The 19,145-nt window shown below is 45.4% G+C and overlaps 1 protein-coding gene across 1 annotated transcript in view; it reads right to left on the reverse strand.

Moving 5' to 3' along the window:
* Positions 1–19,145, reverse strand: part of RGS22 (regulator of G protein signaling 22) — a 102,490-nt gene that overhangs the window by 17,716 nt on the left and 65,629 nt on the right. Inside the window, exons 16-21 of the mRNA XM_029914247.1 lie at positions 13,982–14,176; positions 10,032–10,124; positions 9,184–9,350; positions 6,292–6,454; positions 4,439–4,597; positions 2,383–2,460 (exon numbers count right to left, since the gene is read on the reverse strand). Of these exons, the coding sequence (XP_029770107.1) occupies positions 2,383–2,460; positions 4,439–4,597; positions 6,292–6,454; positions 9,184–9,350; positions 10,032–10,124; positions 13,982–14,176 (855 nt within the window). The remainder of the gene's footprint in view (positions 1–2,382; positions 2,461–4,438; positions 4,598–6,291; positions 6,455–9,183; positions 9,351–10,031; positions 10,125–13,981; positions 14,177–19,145) is intronic.

A 19,145-nucleotide genomic window follows, 5' to 3' on the forward strand; every position in this document is an offset into this window, starting at 1 on the left:
AGCCATCTGGGTGCCGTTGAGTTGGTTCCTCTGCTGAGCAGCCAGCGTGTCTTCTGGCCACCAAGAGGGCAGTTCAATAGAATCAGAGGCAGCACGGTTTAGTGAACTAAGGACAGCACTGAGAGCAAGGGACTTTCACTTGCTAATATTGTATCTGATACAGACTCTGACTTTCTGCCTAAGTTTTCCCATCTGTAGACTGTTGATGTTACTATTATGGGCTGTGCTTGATTTTCTAGTTAAATAACTGTATAAAAACCCCAGAGCAAACAGGAGAAAAAAAAATAACCCCAACTCATCAGGATGATGAGTAGCTTCAACTCTTTTGACACCTCTGCTCATGAGGTTTTGTTGGCTTAACTGCAGCCATAACAAGGATGGTTGGGGCTGCTCCTGGGACTGGCTTCATTGTAACACTGATGAGCACTCAGAGTTGGTGGGGCAATTGCTCCTCCACCCTGAAGTTCTGCAAGATTCCAGCTTGTCACCCCTCTTGTTTAACCTTTGTATGAGGTTCTAGGAGGGTTAGTAAGGAAGCAAGGACTGTGGTGCTTTACATGCACTGATGATACCCCGCTGTATTTCTCCATGCCTTCTGACCTGTCCAAAACTGCTACATGGATTACTTAGGGTTTGTCTACACTACCAGGGTAAGTTGACCTAAGTTACGCTACTCCAGCTACGTCAATAATGTAGCTGGAGTCAACGTAACTTAGGTCAACTTACTGCAGTGTCTTCACTGTGCTGAGTCGATGGGAGACACTTTCCGGTCGACTTATCTTACTCTTCTCGGGGAGCTGGAGTACTGGAGTCGACTGGAGAGTGCTCTGCTGTCGATTTATCAGGTTTTCACCAGACCTGCTAAATCGACACCCGCTGTGAAAACAAGCCCTCAGTGTCTGGGGAGACGGGCCATGGCTGAGGGCAATCTGGGTGAGTCTTAATCCAGATAAGACTGAGGGGATTCATAGATTTTTAAGGCCAGAGAGGACTATTACGATCATTTAGCCTGATCTCCTATATAACACAGACCAAATGATGTTGGTTGGGGGAAGGAACTGGAAAATATGGCAGGAGTAGTATCAGCCCCTCAGAATGAGATGATGTGCTCATCTCTGGCTGACTGGATTCACAGTCTGGACTTCTGGTTTGCCCCTCAACTGCTACTAGAATATTTAGGACAGCAGCAGCTAAACTGGCTTTTTCTCATCCTCAGCTCAGAAGGAGGTTGCAACCATCTCTTCTGGATGCCAACTTTGTGACCACCCTCCATGCTGTTGTCACCTAAGGGCTGAGATACCATATTGCATTCCTCATGCAGTAGCTATACACAATCCACAGCACAAGCAGCTGGGCTATACTTCTCTTGCAGTGGAGATGGGTAGTGGCAACCCAAAAATCAACTTGCTTCAAGAGAAAATGAGTTAAATTTGACTCAAAAGAATCATCTTACTATAGTCCTCCCTCAAATGCTAAAGCTGCTTCCATTCAGAGTGGTGTGATCACTGTGATCAGGAATTGGTTAAGTGTCGGGAGATGGGAGTGAAAAAATAATCAAATGCATCCTGCTTATATGATGAGATGTGACAAAAGCACAGCCCTAAGTGAGATGCTGCAAATTATTTCCCTAAACACAGGTACCAGTGAAAACCCAGTTAACAGAACCCACCTGCACTTTGGATTTCTTTCTATCTAGTGGTTTGCAGCAGTAATGGTGACCTGGTCTCTAGTCTGAATTCAACAGACAATAAAATTTAGACTGAATAAATGTATACAACTTGCATGTTGGCAACCACAAAGAGTTCACTGCTCTTCAAGGGGGAAAAAACTGGCAAATGTCTCCTGAAATGTCATATGACTGAGGTTTAAGATGTTTAAAATCGATATTATCTTAGCGCTGTAAGGTTAAAATACAATTCTAAATGAAACAGATACTGTGTGATATGATTAAACTTGCCCATTCTGCTGCATACTTCACATTCTCTTTTGTGTCTGCATGTAATCCACTCTCAATAATAAATAAACTACCAGATGCTGGAATGAACAGCTTGTCCCAATAAGTCCACTGCATGGGAAATACAGATGAATGTGCATTAAAGATCCAATACCAATTATGAGTCTCAGAGGAGTTCAGACTGCTGCACAATCCCTGGGGAGAGACTTGAATTGCTCCAGAGCGACCCCTCTGGCCAGTGCAAGTATTGTTGGAAGTCCCATCCAGTTGGCGGCCAAATTAACCACTAATGTCAGCAAGTACAACTCCATTGAAGTCAATGTAATTACACCCACTGATGCCAGCAGTGAACTTGGGCCTAGATATGTAAAGCAGGGAAACAATGAAAAAATCTCCAGGCTTCAACGGGGAAAAGAGACATAACATACTTTACTTGCCTTCCAGGACCCAATCTTCTTCTCATTTCTCTGGATTAGGAGATCTTCAGCTATGTCCCTTATCTGTGGCTGAACACAAGATTATCAGTATGTTCATATGCCAAGTACTAAACTCTTCTTGTTTAATGTGCAGGCTATAATGGGTTTGGATATAAAATGCTCCCAGTTTTTAAGTCATCTGCTTCGGAAAAAGTAGACTTGATCAGGCAGCCCCTTTGCAGCCAAAACACCCACCTAAATCCAGGGAAGATTGTCTGAATAAGAGCTGCATGGTCAAACCCAGCATGTTTGGTCACCCTGAATTATGAAGATGGATGGAGAATGTCATTTGGTTTCACTTCCACTAAATAAACTCTAAAGCAGCTGTTCTCAACCAGATTCTAAAGCCCTGAGCCCAGCGTCTCCTGTGGGGCTGAAGCTGGGAGTGGAGCCTGGGGCTAAAGCCCTAATCCTGGCGCCCTCCATGGGGCTGAAGTCAGGAACAGAATTGCGGGACTGAAAGCAAGCCCTGGCACCCCCACAGGGCTGAAACCAGGAGTGGAGCCACAGGTAGTCCTGAGCCCCAGCACCCCCTGTGGGTCTGAAGCCAGGAGCAGAGCCACGGGGCTGAAGCCCAGAGCCTCAGCACCTGAAACCGGGTGCAGAGCCACGAGGCAAAAGCCCCAAGCTGTCCCCCCCTCCCATGGCTGAAACCCCAGCCCCCCCCCAACCTGGGGCTGAAGTCCCGAGACCAGAGCCCCCTCCCCACCATGGCTGAAGCCCTGAGCCCCTCAGGGCTAAAGCTCTGAGGCTCCCCACACCTGGTGGCTAAAGCCAGGAGACCTGAAACCCCCGCCCCCCACTGGGCCCTGGAGTTTTTATAGTATGTTGGGGGGCGGAGGGCTCAGAAAGAAACAGGTTGAGAATCCCTGCTTTAAAGGGCCTTTTCATCCCCTCACTTTGTGGTAAGATAGGGAACATAGTAAGGAAACATAAATGGAGATTAAAAAAAGACCAAAAGCCCCTATGATTGTTACAAATCATAGTCTTGCAAATAAAATAATTTGGCTTACTTAAAAACCTACAAAATACAGATTCGGGAAAAGTGTCCAGTGCTCTAAATCAACAAATAGAGAGATGGACGATCCAATCTGCCCACATTTTTGTAAGCCCTTTGAACCCTCTTTATGTTAAAAAAGAATTAAAACTAAGTTACATGTCTGATTTGAATGAATTCAGTGCCTGGTTGGAAATGGCAGGTTTTTCCTCAATCAGTACAATACAAACTCTCCGTTCAGTTTGTGTGTGTGTTTGCTAAAAACAGGATTTTTTGCTAGTCTCAGCAGCAGTGTAATTCCTCCTACCCCCACATAGATCCCATCTTAGTTACACTGTCATAAAAGTCAGTGAGGTGGAAGCTATGCCCATAGCAAAAAAGCTAATGTATGATGTGCCAGCAGGAGCAAAGCTCTCCCTACTCTGAACACTCATGTGTAATTTAACTGATCATTCTTTAATGTAACCAGTCAGAAGCCAGGCCTGTAGCCAGCCAGTCTTCCCACTTGGCAGCTCTGTAGGAGGCCTGGAGTAAGTCCTGTAGGCGATACAGCTTCAGGTGGGAGGACATGGGCAGCGTGAGAAACAGGAGTAGCAGAGTGTGGGAAGCCAGCTCATTTGCTTGTGCTCTTGTCTCCCTGAGCATCTCTGCAACTCTTTTCTGTGGAGCTGGATTTCTTCTGGGTGTGACTATGTGCGGGGTATAGAGGGTGAACTCTGCTGCAAAGATCCAACTTTTCCCCACATTGGCTGTCTGTGAAGGCAGCATCAACTGCCTTCTTCAGCTTCAGTGGCTAACGAGGCCATCAGCAGGATTGGGCTATTAGAGGAAAAAACCTCATCCACAGGCATCAGCTTAACACTGCAAGCTGTATGCACAAGTCACTTCCCTTCAGTTTAAATTCAATATGAGCTATGATTGACTGTCATTTTTCTGCATCATCTTACTCTAACAGTAAGCTACATCTCAGCATGAAAACAGTACTGGGATGGGCCATATTTGAAACATTACCTTTGTTTTTCTACGTGCCCCAGATTGCTCTTTTGCCAGGAACAATGGCAGCCACTTTTTTTCTAGCCTCATCTGGACATATTTTTGAATTTCTAGCAGAACTGCTGAGGAAAGTCGATCATGAAGTATGTGTCCCCAGCCTCCACCTGACTGCATTAGCTAAATAATCCAAATACAACAACAGGTTAGAGAAGCTCTTTTGTGTATGGGCAAAAGTCACTTATTCCTTGTGACAGATGCAATGCTATGGAACCATGGAATATTCAAAGACTACTGTGTTAGCTTCATAAATATTAAGTGTATCTTTATGGGCTGGCGTGTGACTGCATTCCTGGCTAAATGGGTCAGATAAGGAACGGTTCCTGCAGGAACTAATGTTAATGGGAGAAATTAATGCAAATTCCCAATAATGAAACAATGCAGGTAGCAAGTCTTTTTCAAGTTTCAACCCCTGAGGAATAGCCTAGACTGGCCTGACCTGGTTCAAAGGCCTTGGCGCACAAATGATTTGAAACTGTATAAAATACCTTCCCTGAGTTGAGGAGGGTCTCACACACATCCCCCAAAAACTGACAGGCAGGATGCCGTGTCCAGCAGAATCAGGCCCTGCAAGAATGTGTTAGACCTATCTGAGTCTGCAAGTGGGAGATGGAAGACCCACCTGGTAAGGTAGGCATACGTATAAGCTGTTTAATATTTGTTAAGATGTGTTTTCTCTGAAATTCTTTTGTCACTGAATAACACTGTCATTGCCCCAGAGAAAGCATAAACTGCAGGTGCTGGTGTGAAGTCAGATCTGCTGAGGCAATCAGAGTGAATTGCAGGAGCAATGCACTTAAACACAAGCATATCTTTAACCAAAGCACGCTTAACCAAGGATCACATGTAATTTTCATAAAATGGAGCAGATTGCAGTTGGTCCTATCACAGAGAGGTATGGTCCACAGAGACTACAGGTTGCAGCATAAAGTCCTCCATCCTGATCTAAGCAAATGTCACAAGCATCAAGCTAGAACACAACACTACATGCTTTAGACATGCTGTTACCTACAGTTGGCTTTACCTCCATACTAAAGATGAGAGCCAGAACAGACCATTTTGGCTTAAAGCCACTTTTTGAATGCTTCTTTCTGAGCTATACTGTGCATTACTGGGCTGAAGCTTAGTGAGATCTGAGCCAAGGGGTGTAAATTAATTAGGCACTGGGGAACTTTTGAGGATGAGAGAGCCTATACCAAAGGGATGGAGTACACTTTATCCAAAATGCGACAGAGGGTCCTGTGGCACCTTTGAGACTAACAGAAGTATTGGGAGCATAAGCTTTCGTGGGTAAGAACCTCACTTCTTCAGATGCATGGAGTGGAAAATACATGCATCTGATGAAGTGGGTTCTAGCCCACGAAAGCTTATGCCCAAATAAATGTGTTAGTCTCTAAGGTATCACAAGGACTCCTCGGTGTTTTTTCAAGGTCGGTGTGTCTGTCTGCTTCCACCATCACGAGCCCCTAAGGAGGTGAACTGTAAACTTGAGGGCCCACAAAGTGGATCTCTGGGCAAGGCTGTGTGTAAGCAACTGGGGCATCTATGAGGGCTCAGCACTGGTCCTGGGGACCTCGGGCAGCTGGACCCTGAAGTCCTATTTATGCAAAGGGGTAACAGACAGAGAGCTTGCCCAGAAAATGTGCCAGAGAGGCTCAAAGAGATGGTGGAGAAGCCTATTCAGACTCAGGAAACTTAAAGCCTTTATGCCCAGTATGTGGGACCCAACCACAGCAGCCTGGAGCATGTCCAGCAGGGGGAGCTCTGCCAGAACGGTGACACCTATGTATAAATATTGTTTTATATACTGATACCTGGTCTTGTTGTTCTTTTGTAGCTGGACTATTGGGTCCAAAGAAGTATTTTTTATTTAGGTACTTGTTTTTAATATCTTTAGATTTTTCCTCTCTTTTTTCTTTTTCCTTGTGGAGCATCCTTCTGAATTGTTCAATGTCTATCCAGCACATGAGATCCATGCTACAAACAAATCAACGAGAATATTCTTCATTATTCCATGTTGGTGTCATTTTCATCAGAATTCTAAAAAGTTATTATTTTAATTACAATTAACAGAAGTGGAATCAAGTGTCCAGATCTTGCATGCTATATCGGGGGATATACTTTTTGCCTCAATTGTTCCCTACTAGATGAGAAATAAGCTAACATGAGAATGAGTATGCCACTTGTTCAAGACTCAGATGTAGAAGGGGAATGCCTTTAAATTTCAGTCTACAGTAGACCAGACCAAATAATTTATCTGATGAATTTGTCTCTTGTGCTCTTTTTGAATCATCTGTTAATAAATTCCTATTTCCTCAAATATTTTATTATCCACATTAAAAGATGAATAATTTCTACATAAAATTCCTGGTCTGTAAATTGCTCGTAATCAGTTCAATATGAGTATTTGATATTAAAAATTCCAGCTTTTTAATGGGATAATCTGGATTGGACACACAGGTTACGATGATACTGGTTTTGTTCCTTAATTGGAGAAGAGAAATATTTAGAATACTCACATTTCCAAGTTCACTTTCTATGATTATTCTCTATTAAAATTTGGTGTTTCTGTGAACATTCCTGACAGTAAACTTGTTTGCTAGAATATTTGCAGAAAGTGAAACATGCAGAGGCAGATCCAGCCAAACCACTTCAATTTCTTGTTCTAATAAATATTTGCAGACTTTTATTTCACTTTTTGAGGTATTAGCTCATGGGTAAAATTTACAAAAGTATCTAATTGATTTAAAAACTGAAGTCCCATTTTCAAAAGTCTCTTGGGTACTTTGGAGTTTAAGTCCTACTAGGACTTACTCTCCTAAGTAGAGCTAGTTGGAAAAATTCTAACAACGTTTCATTGGAATTTGCCGATTTGTCCAAATTGGAATGTATAACGGAGACAGTTCAGTTTCCAAAAAGTTCAGTTGGAACACTGCCTCGTTTTCTAGCAGTTCACCCACCCAGTTCCTTGGCAGCCCACTATACAGACTGCCTCAGAGTTGGGGATCACAGAGCTTCCAGGGTCTGCGGCTATGGGGCAGCTTGCTAGGTAGACTTCCTCAGAGCCAGGGGCCCTAAAGCTTCCAAATCAGAACAAAACCATAATTTAAAATCTCAAAATCCTCCATGAAACAGAATGTCTTTTCTCCACAAATCTCTACTCCTGTCACTTAGGCACTTTTGACTCTTTTGCTCCACGCTAGTCTATAATTATATTACTGTTTACCCTGGACCAGTAGACAACACCATCAGCATTAGTTTAGGGCTGGGATGGGCAAACTATGGCCCGGGGGCCACATCCAGCCCTTCAGATGTTTTAATCTGGCCCTCGAGCTCCCGCTGGGGAGTGGGGTCCGGAGCTTGCCCTGCTCTGCGTGGCTCCTGGAAGCAGCGGCATGTCCCCCCTCCAGCTCCTACGTGTAGCGGCAGCCAGGGGGCTCTGCACACTGTCCCCACCCCAAGCACCGCCCACGCAGCTCCCATTGGACAGGAACTGCGGCCAATGGGAGCTACCGGGGCAGTGCCTGCAGACAGGGCAGTGCGCAGAGCGGCCTGGCCACGCCTCCATGTAGGAGCCGGAGGGGGGACATGCGGCAGCTTGAGGTAAGCGCTTGCCTGGAGCCTACACCCCTGACCCCCTCCTGCCCCCTCCTGCCCCAACACCCTGCCCTAGCCCTGATCCCCCTCCTGCCTTCTGAGCCTCTCAATCCCAGCCCAGAGCACCCTCCTACACCCCCAACCCCTCATCCCCAGCCCCACCCCAGAGCCCGCACCACCAGCTGGAGCCCTCACCCCCCCACACACACCCCTGCCCCAGTCCAGAGCCCCCTCCCACACCTTGAACTCATTTCTGGCCCCACCCCAGAGCCCTCAACTCCTCCTGCACCCCAACCCCCAATTTTGTGAGCATTCATGGCGCGCCATACAATTTCCATACCCAGATGTGTCCCTTGGGCCAAAAAATTTGCCCACCCCTGGTTTAGGGGAACCTAATTTAAAGAAACAGATGGGTGTAAAAAGGGATTGGAAGGCTGAAAAAGGAAATATTTTTAACTATTTTGAGCAGTTACTTAAGAACTGAGTACTTCTGCAATTTTCTGGAATGGTAAAAATATGCGGACTAATGTGGGAAGATATAGGGAAGTTAGGGACAAAACTCACATTTACTTCTGTTGAAACTTCTGCTTAAATCTTTATTTTACATATGTAGGCTCAAATTTTGAAAATTGTGTGTGTGCATAAATTACACATGCAGTTACTGTGATGATGTACTTAACTGTGTTAACTACATGAACCAAAACTGCAGTTGCTTACACACTTGTGATAGCCGTGTGCCCAAATTCTGTGTGTACATATTTGTAATTCTGAGCCTTCAATTTGAAAAAAAAAATAGGTTCAAATTGTGCTACCAAAAGCAAGTTTTATTCATTCTAGATCAAATTCTGTGTTGGTGCATGCCTTTAAATGGCCGTGGGACACATGCAGGCAGAATTTGACCACAAATGATTTCATAACAGGAGATTTATTCCTAACAAACAGCTGAGACTGCCATTCTGATGTCTGAACAAAATTCTCATTTTAGTGCATACATATCATTCTCAAAAAAACGGATAGATTGCAATCCTGTAACCCTTACATAGCCAAAACTCCCATAAAAGACAATGGGCATTTTGAGTGCAGAAATGACTGAAGAACAACAAACATACACTGCAGAATGCTCTTCAAGAAAGAGTCGGAACTGTTCTAACTCCAGTCCATTGCGGATCAGGTCGTGAAGGCTACAACCTCTGTATTCCTCAGGGACTTCAGTTAAGAGCTGTGCTTCTCTGAGAACATCAGGCTGAGGTAGGGGACTGACTTCAGGAGCAACACTCTAACAGAAGAAACAATTTCAATTATATAAAGAAATCTTCTGCCTCTATAACCTGGACAATCTAGTAATCCTCCATTAATTCATTAATCCCTCTTTATTGTTTTTAATTCCTTCTCTTCTGTTGTTGCTAATTGCTGCCATGCAGTCACTTTTTCTCCTGTTACAGGAAACAATGCTCTGTCATGACCAAGCAGACAAGGAATGATGCTGCTACACAGAAATTATTACCATTGCTGAAGAGGAGCAGAATCTGTCTTGATATAAAAACTTTCCCGATTCCTAAGGAAATAAGATGCATATATCACTAAGGTATGTTATCAGCTTTATTTTAAACATATTGGGCCAGATTCTATCCTTAAATAAACCAGTCACTTAACTGAAATCAAGGGATTTCCTCAATATTTAGGGTCCAATCCACCTCCCACTGAAGTCAGTCGAAGTCAGACCATTGACTTCAATGGAGGTTGGATCAGGCCCAAATACTAATGTAACTGAGAGCAGAATTGGAACCATAATTAAAACAATGATGGCTGTCAAGCATTCATTTGAAAATTAATACTAGTCAACAGCACTGTTAGTCCATCAAACCTGCTCACAGTCTCCTTTCATTGCTGATACATAAAGTGTTAAGCCTCTCAGATAGAAATCAAGTTTGTTTTTGTTAGTAGGTGCTTGTCTTACCTCATCCTTCTTGGAAACACTCTCTTGATGCAAAGCCTGTAGCTTTCTAAAGTACACCGAGTCCAGCTGTCGACTTTCTTCCACCAGCTCCACCTAATAAAAATAATATCTTATGTCATCCCCACAGTACATATTATAGAAAGATGGAGAGCTGGGCAGGCAACTTGCCAATGACAGTGGGTAGAAAAGAAACACCCTTGCCAATAACGAGACAGATGTTTAGAAGAAGAAAAAAATCACTGCAAGTTGCATCCCTATGAAAGCTACTGAGAAGCAGCAATCCAGTTCTTAGAACTATAGCACTCACTAGGAAATGATGCTCACCACCAATTTTGAAACATGAGCACCTCAATAGAGAATCCAACTAATAAATATGAAAGCTATAAGACAACTATTCTGTGCTCTTTCTGTTTTGTTCCATATTGTGTCAGTTGGTGGCTTTAGACTGTAAATTGTTCAGGGCAAGGACTTGAGTGGTATTTTTTAATCTGTGTAACATCATGCACATATATGGTGCTTAACAACAACAGTAATCTTGCATTTGTATGCTCAGATCAGCAATTAGGTGCATAAGTAACTGTTCTGTGCACCTATGTATTAGTTGGAATATTCAAATGTGGCAATTGGACATTTATCAAACTTGGACCTACATGTTGTAGTGGTGCAGTAATCCATCACAGACAGACTTCCCTCACCATGGTCTTAATTATGCAAGAGCTTATATGAAAAAGAAAAGACAATATTTCCAAATTAACATCTATCTAGACACTAATATCATACTCAGCATCGTATATCTGAATGTCCACAGGCCATAATCTAACTCTGTTCTACTGCTGCACAACCCTTTTTTGTTTCTTCGTTGTTGTTGGGGTTTTTTTGAGAAATAATATGTATTTTTAAAACAAGCAGGAAAATAATTTCAGACCATTTTGTACAAAGATTAAATCAGAGAATTGATAGAAGTGGGATGAGACGCCACAATGAAAAAGGTTTGATTTGGTGTTTGGGTTTTTATAAAAGATATTTTGACCATGCCTCAAATGTATGATTTAAGCCTCTCCTTTATTGCTGGTTGAAATATCTTGTTTTCTATGGAATAAATGTACCTGTTCTGTGTTGCCAAGCAAGTGGGGAAAGAGGACACAGGGAGTCTCCTCTCCCTAAACAAGTAGCAAAGCTGGATCTTTCCTAGAAGGAGAACTAAGTTACTGAACAGTGCATTGCATTAAGAGGGCATAGTCCGAGAGGAGCAGCACAGGGCTTTCCAGAGCATGTGCTGTTCTGTCCACCCTAAGGAATATGTCTTCTCATTTTTGCTGGACCCAACAGGCTCAGGCCCCATATTTTTTTACGCATCTGCCCAGGTCTCTTCTGTTATTAGAGTATTGTCAGTTGAAAAGTTTATGCACAACCATACAAGAGCAAAGCAAAGTACCACCTGTGCTGAAAGGGTGATAAAAGTTTCTCATTATATCACTAACAGAGACATTGTAGGCTACATGCATGAAATTAATATAAAGCAATCATAGAAGGTTTTAGATTTGTCACTAGACAAGATTAAAACGATATGTTAAAAGAATGTTCAGAAAATGTCATCCCTCTAATAATAAAACACATTAAGAATTATGCTTTACAGTGAAACCACTTGGTCAGAGGAGCTGCTATTCTCAGTATATGTGAAGTGTTACTAATGTTTGCAAAAGGTGTAATGCTTAGTATAACATTAGTCTGGCAAAGTCTAAATGGAATTTCATACTAATGAATGGGTTGGCCATTACAGCGTTGTTTTTGTGGATACAGACTAACACGGCTACGCTTCTGATACACCTCTACCCCGATATAACGCGACCCGATATAACACGAATTCGGATATAACGCAGTAAAGCAGTGCTCCGGGGGGGCGGGGCTGCGCACTCCGGAGGATCAAAGCAAGTTCGATATAATGCGGCTTCACCTATAACGCGGTAAGATTTTTTGGCTCCCGAGGACAGCGTTACATCGGGGTAGAGGTGTACTTGACAGCATATTCTGTAGATCACTAAGAATGTAGTTGAAATATCTTTCTCGTGACAAAGCTTGGAAAGAGAAGAGATAATGTCATAAAATGTACGTCACGGTAAAATTCAGTTCTCAGGCCTGTCAGTCCTCAACCTTGATATCCTGGTCTCGCCAAATGTGTGGCATGCTCATAGCTTTTCATGCATGTAGAGCAGAGGTGGGCAAACTACCATGTGGCCCACGGGACCGTCCTGCCCAGTCCTTGAGCTCCTGGCTGGGGAGGGTAGCCCCCGGCCCCTCCCCTGCTGACCCCACTCCCCCGCCACCTCAGCTTGCCGTGCCACCAGTGCTCTGGGCGGCGGGGCTGTGAGCTCCTGGGCAGCGCAGCTGTGGGGCTGGCTCCGGCTGGGTGGCGTGGCTGTCAGTCCTGGTGCTCTGAGCGATATGGTAAGGGGGCGGGGAGCGGGGGGGGGGTTGGATAAAGGGCAGGGGGTTCCGGGGGGCAGTCAGGGGACAGGGAGCAGGGGGCGGTTGGATAGGCTTGAGAGTCCCGGGGGGCCTGTCAGGGAGTGGGGGTCTGGATAGGGATCGGGGCAGTCAGGGAACAGGGAGCAGGCGGGGTTGGATGGGGGTGGGGGTTCTGAGGGGGGGAGTCAGGGGGCGCATAGGGGGAGGGGGCCAGGCTGTTTGGGGAGGCACAGCCTTCCCTACCTGGCCCTCCATACAGTTTCGGAACCCCGATGTGGCCCTCAGGCCAAAAAGTTTGCCCATCCCGATGTAGAGAGAATATAATAATAATAATTAATAATACTTTGCACTGCTATAGTGATTTCCAATAAAAGATCTCAAAGTGCTTTACAAATATTAACAAATATACCCTCATCTATGGAGGTGTTATTATGTAATTCTCTTTTCTTTACATATAAGAAAAGAAAGCCACTTAACCCAAGGTCATAGTGAAACTACTAAGATCAGAACCCAGGTTTCCAGATTCCCATTCCCGTTAAACGTATCTCTGTCCCACCTCACCTAATCCACAGATATACTTTATGAATCTGAGAGCAGAACTTTGTCCTAATTTTTGTAACTGCTTGTGAGCAGTTGCATTTCCCAACATACTATTAAACAAAGTCCACATACAGAATACAGTCAGAACACACAGCCTTGCCTTGTTCTGATTTTTTTGTAAGAAGCAAAATTGGAATTTCCAACTTTCTCTTCTGGCTTTGCTGCTCTTATAGTTTCTCCCTCAGGATTGCTCAGCCCTTACTTTAGATCCTCTGTCTAGAGAGCCACTCCCACCTCATATCTGGATGGGACACTGGGCAACCTGCCTAAGTAAGCCTGCAGAATACACTTAATTCTTTCACAGCAGGCTCACCACCTGCTTACATGGTAGAGTGTTTCAGGCAAACACTGCTTGTCTGTTGTACAATATTTCCTCTTATTCTAAGCATTAGCCATAACTTAATTCTAAGCACTAAGACATGTTTGATGCAGTTAGTCTTGACTTAGGGTCATTATAATGACACTCTGACAACACTGCTTATTATCTCTTTATGGTAAAAAAATGACTCCTTGGCCACTCATGCTAAGTAAAATCATAGGTGTGGCTTTTAGTCAATGGTGTGATTATGAGGTAGCACAGAGCACACCATCCCATAGTGAAAGCCTGTCCCTCAGGAAGTTACATTCCCTCCCAGAGCAGAGTGACCCAGTTCATTAGAGAACAGTGCAGGTTGCATGTTCAGAATGGTGTAGCCTGCTCTCCACAATGTGTCCTATCATTCCATGGGTCAGTGCAGAGGGGAACTGCGGCTATGGCCCCATTTTTTCCCTTATGAGGAACACTGAGGGAGCAGTACCTGCACTCACTCAAGCCCAGTGACTTGAATGGGGATGATCAAGGGACAGAATAAGGGCCCCTCACTAGCTGGCCCTATATAAGTTACCTTTCCATAAATGGATTTGTCTACTTCCACCATTTTCATCCATGGTACCAGCAGAAGGGTGAGGATATATTCTTCTGCTGGGTCAAAAAGATCCTCATAAGGTGGCTCAATTTTCTGATAGATCTCATTTTTCTTATCCTGTTGCAGTCCAATATCCATGCTGGCAGAAGGAGCAATGTAAGTGGCATAAAGGAACTACAATAAAAGAGAAGACAACAGTTTTTTAACCACCATCCATTCTAATGGCCACAGTAAATAAGTTAGTTAAAGATGAGTGTGGTAGCAAACTGTTTTTTATTATCCTAGTTACTCTCTCGGTCACATCATCTTCCCCCCCCCTTCCTCTATTCCCTTGATGCTACTAAGTTTTCCAAAATACAGTTTCTGCCACAGCTCCCTGACTTCCTTACTCCTACATTTTCTGCTTATTAAAAGCTTCTTTGATGCCAAAATCATGCATAATGGTGATGGTAATGCTTACACAGAGACATTTTGCTGATTCTTAGTTGCAATCACAATAACAAATGCGAATCTTCATCTTTGAGTTACACACTGTTATTACTCTAAACATTTAACTGTAACAGGATGCACTGTTCTATAACACAATAAACCATTTTGTGAAAGATGGTTACTTCTTGCTTTTTAGAAACCAAACCAAGCAAGATTTTGGAATTTTAACCTAAAATTGAAAATTCTAAATACCAAGAAGACTGCAGTCCTGCTTCGGGATCCACTAGCATGGACTTCTGTGCTTATGCAGACCCTCATTGATTTCACTGGGACTCTGCCACAGCACAGGAGCCCACTTCAGCATATCCCAATGGAGAGCTGGGGCCTAAAACCTCACCGAAGCAAACATCTATGAGTCCATGATAAAATTCATATAGTTTTAAACATTCTTTACTTTTGTTGTTATCAGCACCTTATATCATTAAAGTTGTAAGAATACTGAAAGATATAATGCAGCTTTTGGGACAGATTCTAAGCTGGGGTAAATCAGCATGGCTCACTGACTTGAATGGAGCTACACTAATATACACCAGCTGAGAAAATAGCCTTCCTTGTTTTGTCTCACTCAGCTTAGATAGTGAAGTGAGGCTGGTCAGTTTTACTTTCTGGTTCTCATGCACTAATAAAATACTATTGTGTTTCAGTGTCTAGCACAGCAGAGGAATGTTTGAATAGTTAAAAAATAACTTCTTTTTTCTTTATTTAGCATATCAAGTTATGTCAAACTTCAACCATAAAAAAAACAAACCCAAAATGGTTACTAACCTTTCTATAACTGTTGTTCTTCGAGATGTGTTGCACATGTCCATTCCAATGTAGGTGTGTGTGCACCCCAAGCACAGTTGCATGAATTTTTTCCCCTCGTGGTATCCCTTGGGTCAGTTCCAGTGCCCTCTGATGCCTGCCAGCCCCGCCCCCCTCCGTTTATTTTTACTGAGTGACTCCAATAAGAGATGGAGGGTGGGTTTTGGAATGGACATGTGCAAGAGATCTTGAAGAACAACATTTACAGAAAAATTAGTACCGTTTTTTCTTCTTCGAGTGCTTGCACATGTCCATTCCAATGTAGGTGACTCACAAGCAGTCGTGCAGGAGGTGGGCTCGGAGTTCAAAGACAGGCTGACTGCAAGACTGCATGGCCGAAGTTGGCATGGTCTCTAGTCTGCTGGGTGATGGAATAGTGTGTTGAGAATGTGTGCACTGACGACCAGGTTGTTGCTCTGCAGATGTCCTGAATAGGGACTTGCGCTAGGAAAGCGGCTGAGGAGGTGTGGATTGAGCAGTCAGATTAGCTGGAGGCAAAATGCCCACGAGTTCGTAGCACATCCGGATGCATAAAGTAATCCAGGATGAAATTCTCTGGGCAGAGATGGGGAGGCACTTTCTTCTCTGCTATTGCGATGAACAGCTGAGTTGATCTGCGGAACGGTTTGGTCCTTTGTATATGGAGAGCCAGATCCTGTCTAAGATCTAAAGAGTGCAAGTGCTGCTCCTCTCTGTTCGCATAGGGTTTAGGGTAGAATACCAGCAGGAAGATTGCTTGATTGAGTGGAATTGTGACACCACCTTTAGGAGGAACGACAGGTGTGGATGCAGCTGAACCTTATGCTGAAGAAGTTTGTATATGGGGGCTCCGATGTAAGGGCCTAGATCTCTGATACCCTTCTGGCTGAAGTCATGGCCATTTAGGAGGCCACTTTCCAGGAAAGGTATAACAATGAGCATGTTGCTAGCCGTTCAAACGGTGGGCCCATGAGCTTTGACAAGACAAGGTTTAGATCCCAGGGAGGAATGGGTTCTTTAACCTGGGGGTATACCCTCTCCAAGTCTTGGAAAAAACGGATCATGATCTTGTGTGAATAAACAGTTTGGTTGTCAACCTTGGGATAGAAGGCTGAGATGGCCACTAGGTGGATCTTGACTGAAGAGAGGGCCAGACCTTGTTGTTTCAGCAGCACAAGGTACTCCAAAATGAGCTGCAGAGTGGACTGCATAGGTGGAATTCCCCATTGGGAGGACTAGATGGAGAACCGCTTCCATTTTGCAAGGTAGGTGGCCTTCTGTTGCCCAGTAGGACTCTACTGACCTGCTCCGAGCAAGCCTGCTCCTCAGGGGTCAGCCATGGAGCTTCCAGGCTGTTAGATGAAGGGAACTGCGGTTTGGGTGGAGCAGCCAACTGTGGTCTCAAGAGATCAGGTCTGGGTGTAGCAGAAGCAGTAATGGAATCTCCACTGAAAGGCCTAAGAGGGTGGTGAACCAATGTTGCCTGGGCCACGCCGGGGCTATGAGAATGACCCATGCTCAGTCCTGCTTGATCTTCATCAGAACCTTGTGACTCAGTGGGGTAGGCAGAAATGTATAATACAGATGTTTTGTCCATGACAACAGGAATGTGTCTGTGAGAGACCCTGGGCAGTGGCCTCACAGGGAATAGAATTGATGGCATTTCCTGTTGTTGCAGGTAGCAAACAGGTCTATAAGGGGAGTCCTCCACCATTGGAAGATGTCCCTCATGATGTCCAGTCAGAGGGATCATGCATGGTTAGAGGAGAAAGACCTGCTGAGGTGATTGGCCAGCTGGTTCTGTGTTCCCAGAAGATAGGACACTTCTAGACTGATTGAGTGAGCAATGCAGAGCTCCTACAGCTGGGTTGCTTCCTGACACAGGGGGAAGATTGTGCCCTTCCCTGTCTGTTTATGTAGAACATGGCCATTGTGTTGTCTGTGAGAACCGAAATAGTCTTGTTTGTAATGTGGGGTAGGAACACCTGGTGGGCTAGGCACCCCCTGCCCCCCCCCCCCAAGCTTCCTGACATTGATATGAAGGGAAAGCTCTTCTTGACAGGGTTACCAGGCGTCCAGTTTTCCACCAGAACACCCGGTCGAAAAGGGACCCTGGCGGCTCCAGTCGGCATCACTGACTGGGCCATTAGAAGTCTGATTGGTGGCACAGCAGGAGCCCAGGGCTAAGGCAAGCTTCCTACCTGCCCTGGCTCTGGGCGGCTCCCGGAAGCAGCTGCCAGGTCCCTGTGGCCCCTAGGCACATGGGTAGCCAGGGAGGCTCAGCGCACTGACCCCGTCCCGAGTGGCGGCTCCATAGCTCCCATTGGCCAGGAGCCATGACCAGTGGGAGCTGCGGGGAGCAATGCCTGTGGGCACGAAGACAGCACACACCGCGCAGAGCCGCCTGGCCACTCATGCACCTAGAGGCCACAGGGACCTGGTGGCTACTTCCTTGGAGCCGTAGTAAGTGCTGTTGGGACCCCACACATCCTCCTGTACCCCAACCCTCTGGCCCAGCCCGGAGCCCCCTCCCACACCCCAAACCCCTCATCCCTGGCCCCACCCCAGAGCCCACACCCCCAGACAGAACCCTCACTCCCCTGCACCCCAGCCCTCTGCCCCAGCCTAGAGCCCCCTCCTGCACCCCAAAGCCCTCATCCCCAGTCCCACCCCAGAACCTGCACCCCCAGCCCAGAGCCCTCCCCCCCTCCTGTACCCCAACCCCCTGCCCCAGCCCTGTGAAAGTGAGTGAGGGTAGGGAAGAGTGAGCAACAGAGGAAGGGAGGATCAAGCGAGCAGGGCCGGGGCCAGGGGGTGGGCCTCGGAGAAGGAGCCAAGCAGGGGGTGGGGCAGGAGTGTTTGGTTTTGTGTGTGATTAGAAAGTTGGCAACCCTACTTCTTGAGACCAGAGGCCCTGAGTTCTGAGAGATCCTAGGTGGGCTCCCCAGCTGAGGGCTGATGTATCAGATACTAGAGACACAGACAGTTGAGGCCTTGAAAAGGATACCCCTGCACATTCCACGTGGTGGTTCAACCACCATGTCAGTGAATCGAGGACCTGAGCAGGAACAGTGACCACTGAGTCCAGATGATGATGTAAAGGAGAGTATACCATGGCCAACAAGGCTTGGAGAGGTCTGAGATGTAGCCTTGTGTGTTGCACTACATAGTGCATGAAGCCATGTGGCCCAGAAGGCTTAGACACTTTCATGCAGTCTTGGTCAGATGAGACTGGAGGGACCTTATTAGGGTTGTAATTGAATGAAAACGATTGTCCGGAAGTAGGTCTATCACTTGCACGGAATTGAGAACCGCACCGATGAGCAGGGATAAGAGTGGATTTCTGGATGTTTGTCAGTAGACCTAGCGCCCTGAAGGTTGATTGGATAAGATGGATGTCAGATTCCTCTTGAGCTCTGGACCAGTCTCTTACCAGCCAGTCGTCGAGGGATGGGAATACATGAACTCCCTTTTTTCTGAGAAAGGCTGCCACCACTGCCATGCATTTGGTGAAGATCTATTGAGCAGCTGACAGGCCAAATGGAAGGACCACAAACTGGTAATGAACTTGTTCATAACAAATCTTAGGAATCGTCTGTGGCCTCTTCCGAAGGAGGGATTGGACTTCTTCTTCCAACAGTTGCTCATGAGAAGGGTCCCTGAAGAGGGATAGGTTGGGGAGGGATAGGAAGGTGGGGTAGACAAAAATTGGATGGTGTAATACACTTCTACCATGCTTAGAACCCAGAGATCTGAGGTAATGTGGAGCCAGGCACTGAGGAAGTGGAGGAGCTGGTTGGAAAAAGAAGGGGTAGCTGGATCCGGTGTTGAGGGGATTGTAATGTTGACCTCGATATTCTCATCAAAACGA

Source organism: Terrapene carolina, unplaced genomic scaffold (assembly GCF_002925995.2).
Source record: "Terrapene carolina triunguis isolate 2854851 unplaced genomic scaffold, T_m_triunguis-2.0 Scaffold58, whole genome shotgun sequence".
NCBI lineage: Eukaryota > Metazoa > Chordata > Testudines > Emydidae > Terrapene > Terrapene triunguis.